Source organism: Capsicum annuum, unplaced genomic scaffold (genome assembly GCF_002878395.1).
Source record: "Capsicum annuum cultivar UCD-10X-F1 unplaced genomic scaffold, UCD10Xv1.1 ctg4993, whole genome shotgun sequence".
In the NCBI taxonomy this organism is placed as follows: Eukaryota; Viridiplantae; Streptophyta; class Magnoliopsida; order Solanales; family Solanaceae; genus Capsicum; species Capsicum annuum.
The window spans coordinates 126,430-147,745 of NW_025857759.1; the positions used below are offsets into that span (position 1 = coordinate 126,430).

General features: G+C 34.0%; 1 protein-coding gene and 1 pseudogene across 1 annotated transcript; one reads left to right on the top strand and one right to left on the bottom strand.

Annotated features, from left to right (window-relative positions):
- The first annotated feature begins 1,995 nt into the window (after window positions 1–1,995).
- Window positions 1,996–2,718, top strand: LOC124892714 (annotated as a pseudogene).
- A 5,701-nt stretch (window positions 2,719–8,419) lies between these two features.
- On the bottom strand, window positions 8,420–9,545 carry LOC124892715. The gene is made up of 4 exons (XM_047403933.1): window positions 9,324–9,545; window positions 9,075–9,206; window positions 8,910–8,958; window positions 8,420–8,616 (listed from the first exon to the last, which is right to left on the bottom strand). The coding sequence occupies exons 1-4, from the start codon at window positions 9,543–9,545 to the stop codon at window positions 8,420–8,422; spliced, it is 600 nt and encodes a 199-aa protein (XP_047259889.1).
- Window positions 9,546–21,316: the final 11,771 nt, after the last annotated feature.

Genomic DNA, 21,316 nt, shown 5'->3' on the forward strand with positions numbered 1-21,316 from the left:
AAGTAAAATAAACAAATATAAAAGGAAGTATCTAAGTAGGCAACACAGACAAACACGTCGATCTGCTACCTGCTTATCATTTTATGTCTATTTTATCTTTTTATTAAATATTATTAATTTTTTAATACTTAGATGATTAATTAATAGCGGTATTTAGTAAAATTACAATTGAAGCAGTTGAAATAGACATGTCATAAATGTCTATTTTTCCTTTTCAATTAAATATTCTTATTTTTTTTAATAATAAATGACCTACAATAATTAATTAGGAGTGATACAGTAAAATCAAGGTTGAAGGACGCCAACTTAATTTAAAACATCAAGAGTTAATTTATCATTTGTCGATTTTATCATTTTATTAAATATTATTATTTTTTAATACTTAGATGACTCATCATAATTAATTAGGAGCGATATTTAGTAAAATTATGGTTGAAGCAACTGCAACAAACATGTCATAAATGCATATTTTTCTTATTTTAATTAAATATTATTAATATACTAATACATAAATTACTTATAATAATTAATTAGGGGTGATATAGTAAAATCATGGCACAGCTCTTGAAGCAGTTATGTCAAAACTAATGTTTTAATTAAATATTATGAATTTTTTAATATATAAATGACTTATAATAATTAATTAGGGCTAATACGCTAAAATAACGGTTGAAGGAGGTCAACTTAATTTAATTCATAAAAAGTTAATTTATCATTTTATGTTTATTTTATTTTTTAAATATTATTAAACTTTTAACACTTAGATGACTCATAATAATTAATTATGAGCTATATTTAGCAAAATTATTGTTGAAGCAGCTGCAGCTGACATGTCATCTATTTTTTTAATTAAATATTATTAATTTTTTAATACATAAATGACTTATAATAATTAATTAGGAATGCTATAGCAAAATTACGGTTAAAGCAGCTGAAACAAACATCATAAATATCTATTTCTTAATTAAATATTATTAATTCTAATATATAAATGACTTATAATAATTAATTAGAGGTAATATGGTAAAAAATATTATTAATTATAATAATAAATAACTTATAATAATTAATTAGGGGTAATATGGTAAATCACAGAGCAATTAGGGATAATATAGTAAATAATGAAGCAACTGGTTGAAACCAACAAATGTTATAATTCATCCAAGCATTATATTGTGCTATACTGTATAGCACAACACCATATCATACAGTACTATACATTATAAAATCATGGAAAACTATTATCCAGACAAAGTATTAGGCTGAAATGTGGTCATAATTCAACATGTTCAACTATTACGTACTAGATTTTAATTTTTTGTTTTATAAGTTTTAGTATTTAATAGAATTTGTTTTTAACTATACATAACATCAAATAAAAAACATCTTTTAAAAATGATTGACAAGGTTTTTTTTTAGTCAATTTGGTGTATATATCACCACAATTTTTAATGCGTATATAGTAAGAAATTCACTAATATAAGAGCTAATTACTTCTCAACCACTAGTTTAAAATAGTAGTTTTCAAAATTGCATTTTGTACGACTAAACTCGCTCTTCTAGATACATATATCATATATGTATCTGTGTGTCTAAGTTTTCAAATTGGCTAAATGCATATACAGACCCCTTAACTATTTCACTTTTTTCGTATAGGCACCTCAATTAAGAAAGATACTTATTGAACCCTTCATTACTTCACAAAACGTATCAATTGAACACAATCGTTGATGTAGCGCTAATATGACATAATGCATGCACTGCACTCAATTTAAGAGTGTCAAATATTAAATTTTAGCTTTTTTTTTTAATCTCTTTATCTTTTTTATTTTTCTTAATTATCTCATTTCTCATATTTTTTATTTTTAAAAATACTTGCCCCTCAACTACTGTTCTTCTTCTTCTTCATTTTCCCTTCTTCTTTATTTTCTCGAACAAATGTTAGCAAATTCTTCTTCTCTTTCCTTTACATTTCAAGCTATTCTTGAATAAGCAATGTGTGATGAAAAAAAGCTGATGTACCTAGTAAGCTTTTTGAACTTTTTTTGTTTTGCTAAAGAGGGGAAAATCCCTTTATTGATTAATGTTGTGACACTTCTTATACGATGCTTTGGGCGAACTAAAATGCTCGAGGAAGCGGTATCGGTGTATAAAGAGCTAGACCCAGATTCAAGAAACACGAGTGTAATTAATTTTTTGTTAGATTGTTTGCTTCGTGGAGGGAATATTGATCGTGGGTTCAAGGTGCTCGATGAAATGCTTAAAAGGGATAGTGATGTTCCTCTGAACAATATTGCGATGGATATTGTTTTGTCCGCTGTGTGGAAGAGGATTTGGATTGAGAAAATGATAAGCGTGGAGGAAATTGATGGACTTCTTGTGAGATTCTTTGAGCATGGTGTTTTTTGGATGACGTATGGTTTACTAAATTGATTACCAAATTTTATTGAAGTGGGAAATGCTATAAGGCCTGACACCTTTTACATGAATTTGCTTATGAATGAGATGAAGGAAAAGAAAGTTAAACCAAATGTTATGACATTTGGGATTCTCATCAATCATTTATGCAAATGTTACAGGGTCGATGAGGAATTGCAGATGTTTGAGCAGATGGGAGGGAGTGAAACTGATGGCGTTCTTGTTAAGCCATTTTTTCTTCCTTCTCAATTGAAAGGGGAGAGGGAAATAGGGTTTGTGTATTTGGAAGAAGAAAAGTGAAGAAGGGAAATGATGTCTGTGTATTTGGAAGGAAAGAGGGGAAATAGGGGGTGGGGGGAGGATCGGATAGGCGGGGGTGTGGGGGGAGGTGTTAATGTTTTTTTTTTTTAAATTTAAATTTAATTATATTTAAAAATTTTCTTATAATTATTTTAAGTTAAAATTCCACGTGTCGTTGTCTGATTTGTCATTTTGCCACGTCATTGGTTTGTGTAGTACGCGCATTTTACTTTTTCGCCACGTCAATAAATTGGGCTCAATTAAAATCATTTGTGAAGGAGTAAAAGGTTCAATAGGTACTTGGTTTAATTGAGGTGCCTGTACGGAAAAAGTGAAATAGTTTAGGGGCTTGTATATGTATTCCGTCTTTCTAATTTTATGCATTTGAGTTTTATAATTTTTCATGTATATTTTTATGTGTCTGAGTTTCATAATTGTGTGTGTTTTTCATGTGTCTGAATTTCTCGAAAACAATGAAGGATTTGAGGAGGGAGAATGGAGAAAACAAAAGGATTTTTGAATTTCTTGTTAAATTTGAAAATTTTCACGACCACACGATCTACTCTCTCTTTTTCTTTCTTTGTCACCATTCTCTCCAACAAAACCATTAGAAAATCCACCAGCCACTACCATAAAAAATATTTTCCTTTTTCATTCTCATTTTCGCACACCCAAATAGGCCCTCGTTTTCATTATTCTTCGATCCTCGAAGAGTTACCACCACAGCTTCGACAAATCCAACCAGTAACCACTCAATACCCACTCAGACAAATTAAACAATTGTCACAGCAAAACTACTAGAAAAATCATCGTCGACCACCACCTAAAACCCTTTTTCTATTTTGTTCTCTTACTCACTACTAAAACTTCATCAAATCTACGACATAGGTCCGTTTAAACAGGTCCCCATTTTCTGTTATTCATTGATCCATAATTAATCACCACCACAACTTCAACAAAGCCAGCCACGAGAAAATACTAACCACCCAACGAGCATTTCGATGAATTGAACAATCGTCAAAGCAAAATCACCAAAAGCCTCATTGGCCACCACCACCTGAAAATCTTTTCTCTTTTTATTCTTTCACTCGTTTGTTGAAGCTTCAACAAATCTACTTTGTATCTCCGTTTAAACATATCTCATTTTTTTATTCTCTGATCCTCGATGAGTCACCATCACAACTCGATGACGTTAGCCATGAGCAACCACCAACCACCCAACACATACTTTGGCTAACTAAACAATCGTCGAAGCAAAGCAACAACGCTTGAAAAGGTCAAAATATTTTTAAAAAAACAAGCTTAAAAAGTCTATAGTGATTGTTTATGGGTGTTAGGGTATTTGGTGTGTGTGTGTGTGTTTGTGATTATTTATTAGATCTAGTTACAGTGATAGATAATGTAATTTGATAGCAAATTCGATATAAAAATAGAGTTTATGTACCTTAATTTGTTGTAGCGGAAGTGTTGAATTTGCTACTGATACAATTGTCCCAAGTCAATCTTCATCTTTCAAGAAAACGGAGAGTAGATTCACAAACTAAAATGCCTTTTTGTGTGACGTTGATTATTCACTGCTTTTCCATATTCTTATTTTTTTGTATTTTTAATTTTTCTTGTCTCACTGTCTCTCTACTCTGAATTTCAAGAAGAATGGAATTTTTTGAAATATAAAGAGAGGCAGAACAATTTTTTTTGTAACTGTTCCTCCCATAATTCAAATATCCATTTTCCCTCTTTCTATTATCAGATAATCAAAAGATAAAAATGGGTCGGGTCGGTCCACATGGGCGACCCATGACCCATAATCTAACATCTCCCACTTCGCACATGGTGGACAAGATCCGCAGCAGTACGACATCAACAAGTCATTAATTCATACGACAAACAGTTTGTGCGACCTGTGAGCATCACGAGCTTTACCTATGAGGTTTTACATGCTATATATAGGAATCCAATCACATGTGGAAAGAATTCTCTACTAATATGAGGATTGTAATACTCACAATACCCCAGACTTTATTTACTACTTCAGTACTTATTTATTCGATCCCTCATCCTTTTAAAAAGGTGAACTCGAGTTCATGATTAACTTTATATACACAGCTACACTTGACTCTTATATTGTTAGTGTAATAGTCGGCTTGTGTAAACAAGTTAAAATATTTATTTTAATTGTCTTTCCTTTCCACTCAAATCTATCTGTTCTAATCAGCTGCTTTCTTAGACATACACCATATTGCTGAATCTCCCATGGCTATTAGTAACATGCTAAAGTAGCAACACTGATCGAAACTTTAAGAAACAGTTAAAGGTCTAAGAGTATTTCAATGAAAGGTTAAAATAACCTTGAGGGTCTCACACAATGAATAAGCAGGGATTCATTCTTCCATTAACCCATTGGTCGCTAAGCACACGTAGTATGAAACACGCGCTACAATGTTATCACCTTATATTGGTGCGCGTGTATTATTCTTTCAGCCATTCAACATCGTATAGATCTAGGTCTAGACACTACTAAATGTCTAACCTGAGTTTCTTTCTTTAATAATCCTTAAATCCATATTCTTAGAGAAAAACACATCTGGCTTTACAAAATAAGTCATTATCTTATGGCAGAACTTTTTTCTTCACGTTTCTCGACGTAAGAGGCTATTGCTCATGTGAGAGAGCCAATCTTGCGACTTGTTTGACACACTATTATAATACAACATATTTTCACGTGCATATGAGATTGAATATAAATTCAAGATTCTTATAGTGATAATAATTATAATCAAGTCATCCACAATACATGAACAGAATCATATCCTACGTAATCCTAGAGCCATAACATGCTTCGCAAACAAGTCTCTACGTATCGCCTTAGTAAAGGGATCAACTATCATTTCTCGTGTAGGAATGTATTGTAAATTTATTTCTCCACTTGCTACTATGTCTCTTATAAAGTTATACTTAATATCAATGTGCTTGGTCTTGATGTGATATTTAGGATCCTTTGTCTATGCGATAGCCGCTTGACTGTCACAATATACAATCATGGGACCCTTAGAATTCTTTATGACGTTCAAATGCTCAAAGAATCTCTTCAACCAAACAGCTTCTTGTACTACAGATGCACAAGCCACAAATTCTGATTCCATAGTTGACAGGGCTGTACAAGTTTGTTTCTTACTTTTCCACGAAATTGCACCACCATTTAGCAAGAAGGCATAACCGAAAGTTGATTTTCTATCATACCGGTCACCAGCCCAATCAGCATCTGCTTAACCTCTTATGGATAAATCGGATCCACTATAGCATAGTGAATAATCAGCAGTACCCTTCAGGTATCGAAAAATTCTCTTTACTGCTTTCCAATAATCTCTTCCGGGATTGGATTGATACCTGCTAACCAAACCTACGACATAACAAATGTTTGGGCGAGTACACATCATAGCGTACATCAAACTCCCAACTGCACTGGAATATGGTATTCGAGACATATGTTCTTTTTCTTTTTCCGTCTTTGGACACATTTCAACGCTTAAAGTTTCACCTCTTGCTATAGGAGTATCCATGAATTTGCAACTATTCATTTGAAAATGTTCCAAAATTTCCATTATATATGTTTCTTGAGATAAACTCAAAATTTTCTTGGAACGGTCTCTTTGGATTTTAACACCTAATATATAGTTTTGCTTCACCCATATCTTTCATGCCAAATGACTTTGAAAGCCATGACTTAACAGTTTTTACATACTCCAAATTATTTTCAACTAATAAAATATTATCCACGTAAAGTGAAAGAATCACAAACATTTCATTGGACTTTTTCACATAGATGCAATGGTCTTCATCGATCATGGTGAAATCAAATGAAATCACTTCCTTATGAAATCTCAGGTACCACTGCCTTGAAGACTGCTTAAGGCCATATATAGATATGTTTAATTTACAAACCTTCCTTTCTTAGCCTTTTTCAATAAAACCTATAGGTTGTTCCATGTAGATTTCCTCTTTTAGTTTTCCATTGAGAAAAGTGGTCTTCATATCCATTTGATGTAATTCTAAATCTAAACGTGCAACTATAGCTAAAAACAATCGAATTGAGGTAAATTTCACAACTGGCGAAAAAGTTTCCTCATAATCTATTCCAGCTTCTTGAGTTAAACCTTTTTTCACCAATCGTGTTTTATGCCTTTCTATTGGTCCATCTGATTTGCATTTGACTTTGAGAATCCATTTATTCCCAATAGATTTATGTCTAGAAGGAAGGTCAACTAGATCCCAGACTTTATTAGTTTTCATAGACTCTAATTCTTCTTTCATCTCTTTTATCCATTCATCTTTTTCAGGACTCGATAAAGCCCCAGTCACAGAATTAGGTTCATCCAATTCTGTAGGAGATACCAGAAAGACATAATCCTCAATCTCATAAGATCGTTTAGGCACACCTTTTCTGGTACTCTTACGTAATTGAAGTTCAGATTCTTCAATAGGATTTTGGGATTCACAACTCCCACTTGGACCAGGAATTATTTCTTGATCAATAGAATTATCAAGCATATCTTGTGACATAATTTGATCATCTGAATTCCACATTTCATAAAGAGGCTCATTTTCCTTTATTTCATTTCTTTTTGAAAAATCATTTCCAAAAATGTGACATCTCGTGATTCAATTTCAGTAGTACTTCCATCTTCCAATTCACCAATGAACACATATCCTTTGGAGTGTTCAGAGTATGTTATAAAGATACACTTCTTTCCCTTTGGACTTAGTTTTCCAAACTTACCAAAATTATCTTTAATATATGCAGTACAACCCCAAGGTCGTAGATCATTAAAGTTCCGTTTATTACCAGTCCATAATTCATATGGAGTAGAAGTTACTGATTTAGAAGACACTTTATTCAATATGTAGGACCCAGTTAACAATGCATCTCCCCAGAAAGAGATTGGTAAATTTGCCTACGCCATCATGGACCTTGTCATATCTAATAATGTTCTATTCTTTCTTTCGACTACACCATTTTTTTGAGGTGTATAAGGAGTAGTCAATTGTCTGATAATGCCTTTTTCAATACACAGTTCTTCAAACTGTTTTGACAAATATTCACGACCTCTATCGGTTCTTAATGTCTTTATACTTTTGTCTAATTGATTCTCAACTTCATTCATATATCTTTTGAAGCATTTAAGTGCTTCTGATTTATGAGATATCAAATAGACATAACCAAAGCGCGTGAAATCGTCAATAAATGTAATGAAATATAAAGCCCCAATCGTTGCCCTCACATTCATTGGACCACATATATCAGAATAGATTAATTGCAATGGGAATTTGGCTCTTTTAGCCTTCCCAAATAGTTTACGTGTAATCTTTCCGGCAAGATAATTTTGACAAGTTGGCATTTCAATTTTGGAGAAAGAACCTAGATGTCCTTTCTTTGCCAATCTATTCATTTGGTCTTGCCCTATGTGACCCAATCTAGCATGCCATGTAATTATATCAACATCATTATTACTAGAATAACATGACATTACACAATGGTCAATATAATAGTCATAAGTTGAAGGATTACAATCTAAAACAATAAAACGGTCATAGCAATGTACAAAACCATAAAAAACATTATCTAGAGTAATTCTTACATAATTACGACTAAAGAACAAATTAAAACCAACATCTAAGAGAACAGACACAAACACTAAGTTTCTCAAATTTCTAGAGCATATAGGACGCCATGCAACATTAAAGACCGGCCTTCACGCAAATCTACTTTGCAAGTGCCAATCCCTTTAACTTTAAGTCTTGCATTATTTCCTACATAGATCCACCTTGATCCAGGTGAAACTCGACGAAACTCCACAAACGCTTCTCGATCTTGACTCACGTGGTCAGTGGCTCCTGAGTCTACAATCCATATAGGATAAGATTTAGTTAATAAAATAGTGCGAGAAACATATGTAGCACTTAGAGATGAGTTTAGAAATGCTACCTTTTTCCCTTCAGGACATTCACGAGAAAAATGCCCTAGATTTTGGCAATTGTAGCACTTTATCTTGCTCTTGTCTTTCTTCTTGAAAAACTTTTTCTTCTTTTTAAAGTTTGGCTTGTAATTTTTCTCAGAGGGTCCTTCTTCGGTCTCTTTACCTTTCCCATTCTTTTTCCACTTCTTCTTACGATTGAATCCTAAAAGTCCTTACCACTTGATTTAGCCATAAAGTCATTATAAATAGCTTTAGCAGCACCGAGCTGCTCATCTTCAAGTTCAACATGATGTGTAGCATCAGAAAAAGTTTTGATGCTATCTTATGGGTTAAGTTGACCTTCAGGTGTTCCCAACTATTGGGAAGAGATCGGATCACTACCTGAACCTGCTGCTCATCCGACAGAACATGACCAATACTTTTGAGTTGAGCTATCATATTCAGCATCACCCTAAGGTATTGTTTGATGTTCTGATCATTACGCTTCTTGTAAGTGTCAAACTTGATAGTCAGCTGCCTCAGACGGATAATTGAAGTACCCCCATATGTTCCTCACAAGTGTGCCCAGATGGCATTGGCAGTAGGAAATTCCTCACACTCATGTATGAGGTCATCAACCATAGAACTTACTATGATTCCACGTGCAATGGAATCAACCTTTTTCCAAGACTTATAAACTTCACTATTTTGTGCAGTATTGCCCTCTTCTGGTAGACTTAAGACATGGTTAATACCTTCGAGAGCATTTTTCTCTTCTAGTACATACCACATCTTACGACTCCAAATGTCGTAGTTGTCTCCATTAAGTTTTTCTCCTTTGTTCAAGTCAGGAATTATGCTTTTAGATGCCATGTTTGTTATTAAGAGACAATTATGCAAGTATATTATCAATTATGCATGAAAATTACACATTCAAGTAAATCATTTCACATAAAGGTTTAGTGTATAATCGAAAGGACACTTAAGAATCCAATCATCATATACTAAATAAACACTTCACCAAAATTAGAAATTAATTTCTTAATGTGCATTAAAATGATAGCTTTCAACTAAGTCGTTTATAATTCAAACAAATGAATAAAATTTATATAATAGTAGATAAACAACTTAATATATTAATATAAAGTTTATAAAAACTTTATGTTACAAGTCAATCTAAAAATAAAAGTCATTCCACAAATATTCAATACGACTTATGTACACCCAAAAAGGCTCGCTAGGCCAAATCTCGTGGTAAACATCAATTAATCTCTCACCCCTAGGTTCACGGAGAGAATTTGCTAAAATAGCTAACGCTTCCCAATCCGAGATTTCTACATTGTTTTCTAGTTCTACACGTTTTATCTCAAACAAATGCATAAAACTAGCAACACTAATATTGAGTGATATCTTAAAAGACTTGAACTCTTTCAATTTCTTTTCTTTTTCCCTTTGTATATCCCTTTCATTTTGTAACAGATTTTGTGTCGCACTAGAAACACCATTTCGTATGATCTGTTGACCTCAAAAACATGCCCTTCGACAACATGTTCTTCCACTTTGTCTCTTTGCTCGATATCCTGAACTCCCACTTGGAGTGATTCGAGTTTGTCCCCGTTCATCCATTTCTGAAATTAGGAACCAACAAACAATAAGAATGGATTTACTACTCAATGTGACACTTATGTCACAATTCATCGTAGAAGACAAAATCTGTTAAAATTATTATGGACTAATAAAAAAAATTATCAAGTCTAATTCATCCACTTATTTAATCCACTTTTATAAATAATGACAAAAATTAAAAAAAAAATCATAACACGTTCATTCAATTATTGTAAACATCTGTTTTTAGAATAAAATAAAATGAAACATTGGTGGAAATATCAGTGAAATTATAAAATACAGTGTTAAATTAATTACATTATTTTCTATGCACACTTTTTCTAGAAAAAGTATTTACAGAAGTTAACACCCCAAAATAAAACTTTATTTGTCAAGTTTGACAATGTCAAAAAGACAAAGGCACAAATATTTATTAAATTGTTTACATGCCATATATTCCTTCTTCTTCTTCCTTAATATTTTTTTTATTTCATAGAACAAATGCTTATTTATTCTACTCACAAAATAAAGAAAGAAATAGGTCATCAAAAAGATCCATGATTTAATAGAGCACATCAGATTCTAGATCTGAAAGTTATGAGATTTGTTCACGTTGGGTTCAATCCCCTTAACCATTCGGTTTGTTGTTCTTATTAAACCAGTGAGTTACAAATAATTATGAAGATATTCTCACAGGTATGTACATACACAAATTTCTCTTAAACTTGAAAAATAACGTGTAAAAAATGAGGCAATAAATCTAGCTCTGATACCATTGATAGCAAATTTGAAATAAAAACAAAGTTTATGTACCTTAATCTGTTGCAACGGAAGTGTTGAATTTGCAACTGATACAATTGCCCCAAGTCAATCTTCGTCTTTCAGGAAAATAGAAAGTAGATTCACAAACTAAAATGCCTTTTTGTGTGACGTTGATTATTCATTACTTTTCCATATTCTTGTTTTTCTCTATTTTTGATTTTTCTTGTCTCACTGTCTCTCTACTCTGAATGTTAAGAAGAATGGAACTTTTTGAAATATAAAGAGAGGCAGAAAAGTTTTTTTTGTAACTGTTCCCCCCATAATTCAAATATCTATTTTCCCTCTTTCTATTATCAGATAATCAAAAAATAGAAATGGGTCGGGTCGGGTTCAGGCTCGGGTCAGTCCACATGGGAGACCCATGACCCATAATCCAACATAATTAATTTAAAATAGAGAGAGATTTAACAATTATAGTAAGGATATATGGTTATTTATATTACATATCCATAGGCTGAAATAGGTTAAGCTAGGGTGGTCAAAATGAACCCAATACATATAACCCATTTAATTCGTCTAGAATTTTATGAATTGTGTTCATAATAATTTAAAATGTGCCAAATTTCAACTTGTTTCAACTTTGCATTTTAAGGTAATCTTGAGTCGAGCCTAATATATTCCCACTTCAATCTGCTTTTTAGGTTATAAAAGAATTATCTACTTTTTTAATCTTTGATATTTTATCCTTTCTCCACATCAATGAGAATTCGAGTTGAGCATAGATTTCATTGGGGTAGAGTAATCAATCTTACGAGAGTTCTTTGTTTGATTTTTTTTCAAAGGTTGAATACATTTGCACATTTTTATCGAGGCCAATTTGAGTTTTAACTTATGACCATCTTATTTCTTTAAGATTCTTTTCTTTTGGATTTCAAAAGATTCAAGATGAGTGAAAGATTTGTGCGTGATCAATTTTAGCTTTTGTGTCATTTTATTCAACTTGATTTTGGATGAAGTATGCAGATTAATTATGAAATATGCGAGAAGATTAAAACAACTTACAAGATTTTATTCAAACTTTAACTGAAAACATTACAAGAGAGTTTAGGCAAGCGAAATATTTCTTATGTTGAAATTTTTTTGATGCCTTCTCTAGTATTACAACAAATCTTATATAGACAAGAGTCACAAGGGAAAATACATCTAAGGTGTACAAGTGTAAGGCTAAGATTAATTCTTAGCGGTCGACAGTCTTTTGTAAAAGCTGTTTGAGTGCATGTCCTTTATGGTAAGATGCTTTTTCTTTTAAAAAGATGGTTGTAGAATGCTTTGCCCTTTTGCTTTATGCTTTTGATTTTTGAAAAGCAGGTTGTAGAATGCTTGGTCCTTTAGCTTTTGAGAAAGCTTTGGTCCTAGAGATTCCAATTAGGAATAGTAGAATGCCCTTTCAAAAGATTAATTCCTGTTCTTTGAACCTCTATCTTTTGAAGGGTCATTTCCGTATTCTTAATAGGGGTCCATATAGGCCATAGATATTCCTTTAGGATTTAGCATATCACCGTTATTATCACTACTTTCCATGGAGGAAGCTTCCTCTAGAAGTTGTAACACTTTTTCTTCATTTGTTTCCTGGCTTTCCATATCATGTAAAGCCTTCTTTAATTTTTCTTTGAGTGCCTTCTTATTTTACGAGGCACTGGTTGAGGATGAATTCATTTTTCCTTTATCTGGAGTTTTTGGTGCTACTGGCTTGGGAGTCCAGCCTTTGACCTTTATCTCTTTGGATAAATATTTGATACGATCTTGTTCTCCTTTAGCGAAATTCCAAGAGATAATGTAAGAAACTCGCTTCTTGATAAAGAACTTACACATCTGAATATGCTCTGGGAGGGTTACACACCCTTCTTTTGAACAGAAATTATTGAACCGATTAATGAACTGCAAGGGGAGGATTTCTTTGATTCCTCCAAAATATATCCACCATTCATAGAACCATCTAGGAATAATGGCTTCTACCATAGCCGGACAATATTTAATAAACCAGGTGTGTCCTGGTCTGACATATAAGAAATAGAACCGTGCCAACTTGTAGTCATACCAATTATAAATTTGCAGCCTATGAGGCATGAATAATGCAATTGGGGTATGCTGGTGATCTGTAAACCAGTTGAAAGGGGTTAATACCCTCTTGATAGTGAACCTAGAATAATCAGTGTATTCTGGATTCCTTTTATTCATAGAATGTTTGACCTCAATAGAATCGGTGTCTACAAGGATGACTTCATAATATCTCCTTGTTTTGAGTGGATTCTCAGTATCCACGTAATTTTTATCATTATAGACTGGCTTGATTAGCTGATCTAATGGATATCCTACATACTCTTTGTCTAAAGCAATAATTGGCATTACCTGAGTGGTAATGAATTTAAACTCTTCTTTGATGGGATGAGTTGGTGTTGTTTTGATCGCTGTGAGGTCTACAGCTTGTGCAAAGGTTTCAGGTGCCTTCATGGCGTAACTCTGCTTTGACTGAACAGATGAACTCGATGATTGCCCTTTATCAAAAGGCTTGTTTGTCTTCAAATCTACCAATCTAGTAGGTATTGGTGGAGGGAGCTTTGGAAATTCTGCCAAAGCTGCATATTTGTTCTGAAATGGTGACTGTAGTTCTGATTTTAGTGCAGGCCTCTGAGGGACTGATGGTCTCAAGGGGTTTAATGAAGCGGACGAAAGATCAAATGGTCTAGCCATCTTGGTTTGTTCCTGTTTGCTTCCTACTGGGATTTTCCCCAGTGTAGTGGGTCTCATTTTGGCCCTGTAAGAATTCTCTTGTTAGAAAATCGGGAAGGAAATTATTTTCTCCTTTGATAAATTCTATTTGAAAATCAAATCTAGATAGGAGAGCTTGCCATCTAGAAAATATTTGTTTTGAAACCAGATTTTTAACATCTTTTTGTAAAATTTCTTTAGTGGATTTGCAATCCACTCGTAGTAAAAATTCTTTATTAATAAGTTCATCTTGAAACTTGGTGATACATAGTACTATAGATAAAACTTCCTTTTTAACAGTGTTGTAATTTCTTTGAGCGGAATTCCATATTTCAGATGTAAATCTGACTAATTGTTTAGAAGAACTAGCATCAACTTTTTGCTTCAAGATACCTCTATATCCGATATCAGAAGCATCAGTTTCAACAATCATAAAGGCTTTAGGGTTAGGAATTCCTAAGCAAGGAAGGTTTTTGACTAATTCCTTTACTTTAATGACAACATTAGTTTGATCAGAGCTCCAAGGAACTGGGGTCTTTTTAAGTCTTTTGTAAAGAGGTTTGCAGACTTGTCTAATGTTAGGGATGAAGTCTTCTACATAATTAAGACTTCCCAAAAACCTTTGAATTTGGGTTTTATCGCTAATTCCATTAGGGAATTTGGAGGAGAACTCTATGGCCTGCAAATAGGTTTACAACTGCCTTGATAATGATCATGCCCTAAGAATCTTATAGACGTCTGAAAGAGCTTTATCTTCTTTGTACTTATGACTAAACTATTAAACTTAACTATCTTAAAGAAAGTGTTGAGATGTTTAAAATGAGAATCAAGATTTTCTGAGAAAATAAGCACATCATCAATATAAACAATTGACATATAACTATAAGGATTGAAGATACTATTCATGATGTTTTGAAACTCTGATGGAGCATTTTTAAGACCGAATGGTAAGAGATTCCATTCATAATGTCCAAAAGGGACATTGAAGGCAGTCTTGTATTTATATTTTTCAGCAATTTGAATCTGCCAGAATCCTGACTTCATGTCAAACTTACCGTAAAGGTTGGCTTTGAAAGTTCTTTTTAAAAGATCCTTTTTGTTAGGAATCGGATGTCTGATCCATTTTAAAACCGCATTCAAAGGCTTGTAATTTATTACGAGCCTGGGAGTTCCTCTCTCCTTTTCTGCATTGTTATTTACATAAAAGGTAGAGCAACTCCAAGGAGAGTTAGAGGTTCTGATAATCCCATTTTTTAGTAAATGGTTTATCTTGTTTTTGCAGATTTCCATTATTTCTTGGTTCATTTGAATGGGCCTATCCTTAGTAGGAATGGACTGTTCGTTGAAACCAGTAATGTATGGAAGTTCTACTAAATGTCTTTTTCTTTCCCAAAAGGCATTAGGAAATTCAAAACAAATTTCTTCTTCGAAAGTGTTTGAAGATTAGCAATTTTATTTACCATCTCCGGGGTTTTTAAAATTTGTTCAGTTTTCTTTATGTGAATTTCTTGTTTAAGAAAACAAATGTGTGAAGAAAGTCTGTTAATTTTAAAAGCAGTCTTCTCTTTAATAAGGTTGCCTTCTTTTTGCGAGAGGGGCCTTAATAAGAGGAAGAATAGATTTTAATTTAAAATCGTTGTGCGAATTCCATCAAAATCACTAGTGTAAGGTCGCATTTGATTGACAAAAGGTATTCCTAGAACGATATCTTCAGTGATGACAAAATCATTAACGAGACAAATACCATTATTACAGATATGAGCTTTAGAAAGCTTATAATCGATTTTCATCTTTTCTCCTGTGGCGGAGTATAGACGAGAAGTGCTTTTTTGTAGATACTTGGTGGGTACAAGTCCCTTGACGATATAATTGCTATCGGCTCCAGTATTAAAGAGGGCGACGCTGTTAAGGACAAAGTCTTTGCTTATGACAATTTTTACGACGATGTGTTCGTTGTAAGCTTTAATGGCCGTGATATCTGTACCGGAGGTAGAGGGAGAATTTGAGCTGGAGAATGAACCTGGCTTTTTGAGATGATCGTTTTGAATAATATTAGTGATTATTGGGGAAGCTCAAGGAGAGCCTGGTGGGGAGACATTCTCTGGAGGAGACACATTCTTTAGAACCTGTTCGGTTGAGTTCCACTCGATCAAGTCTTAGTTTTAGGTCTTTGATTTCTCCCTTGAGGGTGGAAATTTCACCCTTAAGATCGGATATAGACGGTTCCGCAGGTTTATCAAATCGAGACATAACCTGTTTCATGCTAAAAGGATGAATGATAGGTTTGTGGGGCTTTTCTTCATGAGAAAGCATCAATCTTTTGAGTTCTAGAAGATATTTATTTCTAGCCTCATCATCTTGGATGTGCTCTATAATTTCAAACAGTATTTCTTTAGGATTTCCAGAGAGGAAATTAATAGTCTTTTTTTGTGCAAGTACAGAAGGTACCGTTACAAGCACAATCTTGGCCAGACTGGCATCGATCGAACTCATATGTGGTGTTGATAAATTCTTCGTCGCTATAATCATCACTAGAAGAGCTTGAAGAGTTGGAAGAGTCTGATGAGTCTTCCATTATAGAGAATAATTTCTCTTTGGTTTCTTCAGAGAGATCTAATTGGTTGATCTTACTCTTCTTGCCCGATTTACAATCTTTAGCTCTATGGCCAGTTTTAACACAAGTCCAACAAACATTTTTTTTCTAGAGGACATTTTCCTAGTTTTTCTACTAGTTTTGTAAGACTCCTTTTTAGGGGACTCTTTTTTAGGTTTGGATTTTCGATGAGACTTATAGGATTTTTCCTATGCTTTTTACTAGATGGAGAGGATAGATTCGTGAAACTGAAATCTTGGCAGAAGATTCCTAGCCCATATTTGGAAGTGCTGTCCTTCTTAAGCTGCTTCTTCAGCTTAAGGTCGGTGCAGAGGTCTATCTCCACGGTGGTAATGAAGCTTATTATATGCCCATAAGTTAAAATTCTGTAAGGGATTTTTCCCTCGAATCTATCTTTGATTTTGGTCCTAACCTTATCTACGAACAGAGGAGGAAGACCACTAATAAAATGTTCTTTCCAGAAGTCATTGTTACAGTCAGGTCAAATCATGATTTTGACCAAAAAGGTGTCCTTGTACCATCTAAAGTCAGCCAAGTCTTTGCAGGTGAGATTGTTAAGGATTTCTAAACTCCTATCTTAAAATAATTTGGGTTCTCCTATAAAATGTCCAGCTATATGATATAGGAGGGTAGCAAAGGCGTCTTCTTTCGCGACCTGTTCAAGACTTTCTTGTCCTCTTTCACTTTTGACAATGACTGTTTCCATATCCGTGGCCTCATAGATAAGGCTCTTAATGTTATCTGTGAAATAATTATCCCACCAGTGTTTTATCATAACAGTGATTCTTGCTACAATCAATGTGGCTGCCTCTTTATCAGAAGCTCCTCTAATTTTATAAGCTGCGATGGTAACGCCTATTTCATGGAGTTTGTTATAGATTTGGTGTTCAGCCAAACCATCAACATTCCATTTAGTTATTCCTCTACCATCATGGCTAGAAGTGGAGAGGTAAGGGTTTTCTTCAAACTGGACGTCTGGAGGAGAAGGTCGTTTGTAATAGTTTTTCTTAGTGGAAAAACGTTCATTGGTGAGTTTGGAAAGAGAGTTCTTTTCCTTTTGTTTGCTGGACTCGATTTTCTCCTTTTCAGAAATTTTGAATTTGGAGAGCTTCACATTGATTTTCTCTAAAACTTTCCCAGAAACATTAAAGTCGTCACTGAGAGTAGGGAATTTCTCCTTTTGAAATTCAGGGATTTTAAAGATAGGCTTGGTAGTTAGACTAGGGCCTGGAATACTTTTCTCAGGAGTAGGTAAGCTAAAAGGAATTTTTGTGCTTTTAGCATCATCAATTTGACGTGAGATAGTATGAAGGACCTGATTAGTATAGTTGTTTTGTTCAACTATCCGATCTAGGTCTCTGTTGATAGGGGCTGATAGGGGTCTATCGTGCTTCTTCTTGAAGGGAGAAGCATTGAGAATTTCATTGGAATGGGGAATTTTTATTCCTTCAAGGGGAGGAGTAACTGATTCAATTACTTTGTTACTCTAAGTATACCATTTATTAATGATAACTTGAAGGGATTCATTTTGGTTTTCCATTCTTCTAGTGAATTCAAACTACCTAAAGAATTCGATGTCTCATCGAAGTCTTTTCATATCAGCTATCCAGAGTTTGCCAAAATCTTTTTGTTGATCTTTAGAATAGGTACTGGTGTACCACTTTCTTTTTATTGCATCTTTTGGAAGATACCAAAGGACCTCAAGGGCTTTGAGGTCTGGGATGTACTCATCCTGGGATTTGATGACCTCTAATACTGGGTTAGTTCTAATCTTTTGATGAGGTATAGTGGGGGGAGGTTCCATGTCCGAGGCCGTAGGGCTACCTGGATCATAGAGATTTTTGGGTTCTAGGGATTTTTGAACCCTAGTATGTTGCTGGTAATATACTTTGGGAACTGGACCAGAGAAGTCAACTCCTCTAATTTTTCCCTTGTCATTATCGTTTTCTTCACTTCCCTCTAGGTTTTTTGAGGTAGAAGCTCTGTGCGAGACAGATCTCCGAAATGAAGAATTTCTAGAGGTTTCAAAACCTAGGAATTTTAAATCAATAGATCCGTCAGGTTGCTGGATAACTCTTTCGATCTATGATTTCTTCGGGTAGGTACGGAGAGGATGAGTGATAGCATCAAAGTGCCAAACATTATTATGCATGATATTGTTCCAGACGAGGGCCTTGGGAACAAAGATATTACTTTTGTCTTTGTTTGCCTCCATGAGGGTTGTAACACCCCTAGGGCTCGTGATTGTAGCTTTGGGAGCTAGGGTTGTACCCATAAGCCGATAATATACTCTGTCTATTATTGCTATTTCTCTAGTATTATCCTTACTGTTCATGTTTTTTGTTTTAACATTAAGTGTTAAAACATCCATGATGTTAGGATCATTAATATCCACTGAGAAATTTGGGTAGCAATTAAAGTATACCGGGCCGTCAGCGAGGTTACCTTGAATTACACCTAAGAGAGAATCGTCGAAATTCAATAGATGGGTATCTCTTAGAATAGTACAGACAGGGATATCAAAACCTTGTCTAAAGAGGGGCTTAATAGCCACCTGAACAAGTCCAACATAAATATAATTAAACTGATGTTTAAATTTGTTTATGTCATGCTCATTTAATAATTGAATAACTTCTAAAGAATTATTAATGGCGACAGTAGTCTCGGAGGTCTTGATGTTATGCTTTTTTAAAAAATTAAATTTACCAATCTGATAAATTGTTTTAAAATGTTCTTCTGGAATACTCCAGTTTTGAAGATCATTTTCAATATTAGCAATCTGAGTTACTTGAGAAGATAAATTAATCGTATTTTTAATATGATTGTTGGAATCCATTAGAAAAAAATATTGTCTAGAGACTAACAGGGAAACATAATTTATCACATAAGATAGCACACAATAATAATCATTGATGATTCAACCTATAATAAATTATATCTATACATCTACGTCCTATGGGATCTAACAAGTGTTAATGGCTGTTATAACAGTTTTCTCCTAATGTTATCTTAACGACGGGACCACCAACAAGGTTGAATGCTTACCTTAGCTGAGACCAAATTTTCAGGCTGACCAACGTCTGAAACCTGAGATTAATCGGATACTTCAAACACGTAGGGAAAATGAATACCCCATACTTAGAAAACCCCATTATAGGACAAGATATATTAAAAAAATTTATTTAGAAGTATCATCATAAATGAATTAAAGTAATATGTATCTTGTATGAAAATAGTTTTCCCATGCTCTAGACAATATATGTATTTAGCTGCTCATGCTAAATGCATATACTGCTAACATGGCTCTAATACCAATTAAAGGATCTTAAAGAATTAATGATGAAGTATGCAGATTAATTATGAAATATGCGAGAAGATTAAAACAACTTACAAGATTTTATTCAATCTCTAACTGAAAACATTACAAGAGAGTTTAGGCAGGCGAAATATTTCTTATAGTGAAAATTTTTTGATGCCTTCTCTAGTATTACAACAAGTATTATATAGACAAGAGTCATAAGGGAAAATACATCTAAGGTGTACAAGTTTAAGGCTAAGATTAATTCATAGCGGCCGACAGTCTTTTGTAAAAGCTGTTTGAGTGTTGTCCTTCTTAAGTTGCTTCTTAAGCTTAAGGTCGGTGCAGAGGTCTATCCCCACGGTGGTAATGGTGCTTATTATATCCCCATAAGTTAAAATTCGATAAGGGATTTTTCCCTCAAATCTATCTTTGATTTTGGTCCTAACTTTATCTGCGAACAGAGGAGGGAGACCACTAATAAAACGTTCTTTCCAGAAGTCATTGTGACAGTCAGGTCGAATCATGATTTTGACCAAAAAGGTGTCCTTGCACCATCTAAAGTCAGCCAAGTCTTTGCAGGTGAGATTGTTAAGGAATTCTAAACTCCTATCTTAAAATAATTTAGGTTCTCCTATAAAATGTCTAGCTATATATGATATAAGAGGGTAGCACAGGCGTCTTCTTTCGCGACCTATTCAAGACTTTCTTGTCCACTTTCAATTTTGACAACGACTGTTTCCATAGCTGTGGCCTTATAGATAAGGTTCTTAATGTCATCTGTGAAGTAATTGTCCCACTAGTGTTTTATCATAACAGTGAATCCTGCTACAATCATTGTGGCTGCCTCTTTATCAGAAGCTCCTCTAATTTTATAAGCTGTGATGGCAACGCCCATTTCATGGAGTTTGTTATAGATTTGGTATTCTGCCAAACCATCAACATTTCATTCAGTTATTCCTCTACCATCATGGTTAGAAGTGGAGAGGTAAGGGTTTTCTTCAAACTGGACGTCTGGAGGAGAGGGTCATTTGTAATAGTTTTTCTTAGTGGAAAAACGTTCATTGGTGAGTTTGGAAAAAGAGTTCTTTTCCTTTTGGTTGCTGGACTCGATTTTCTCCTTTTCAGAAATTTTGAATTTGGAGAGCTTCTCATTGATTTGCTCTAAGATTTTCCCAAAAAGCTTAAAGTCGTCACTGAGAGTTGGGAATTTCTCCTTTTGAAATTTAGGGATTTTAAAGATAGGATTGGTAGTTAGACTAGGGCCTGGAATACTTTTCTCAGGAGTGGGTAAGCTAAAAGGAATTTTTGTGCTTTTAGCATCATCAATTTGATGCGAGATAGTATGAAGGACCTAATTAGTATAGTTGTTTTGTTCAACTATCCGATCTACGTCTCTGTTGACAGGGGCTGATAGGGGTCTATCGTGCTTCTTCTTGAAGGGAGAAGCATTGAGAATTTCATTGGAATGGGGAATTTTTATTCCTTCAAGGGGAGGAGTAAATGATTCAATTACTTTGTTACTCTGAGTATACCATTTATTAATGATAACTTGAAGGGATTCATTTTGGTTTTCCATTCTTCCAGTGAATTCAA

What these genes read in the sequence shown, in the direction of transcription:
- LOC124892715 (XM_047403933.1), bottom strand. Translation starts at nt 9,545, where the DNA reads ATGGCATCTAAAAGCATAATTCCTGACTTGAACAAAGGAGAAAAACTT. An exon ending in CGGATGAGCAGCAGGTTCAG is followed by an intron (nt 8,959 to 9,074) that starts GTAGTGATCCGA and finishes GAAGATGAGCAG; the next exon opens with CTCGGTGCTGCTAAAGCTAT. An exon ending in CTTTATGGCTAAATCAAGTG is followed by an intron (nt 8,617 to 8,909) that starts GTAAGGACTTTT and finishes TATGGATTGTAG; the next exon opens with ACTCAGGAGCCACTGACCAC.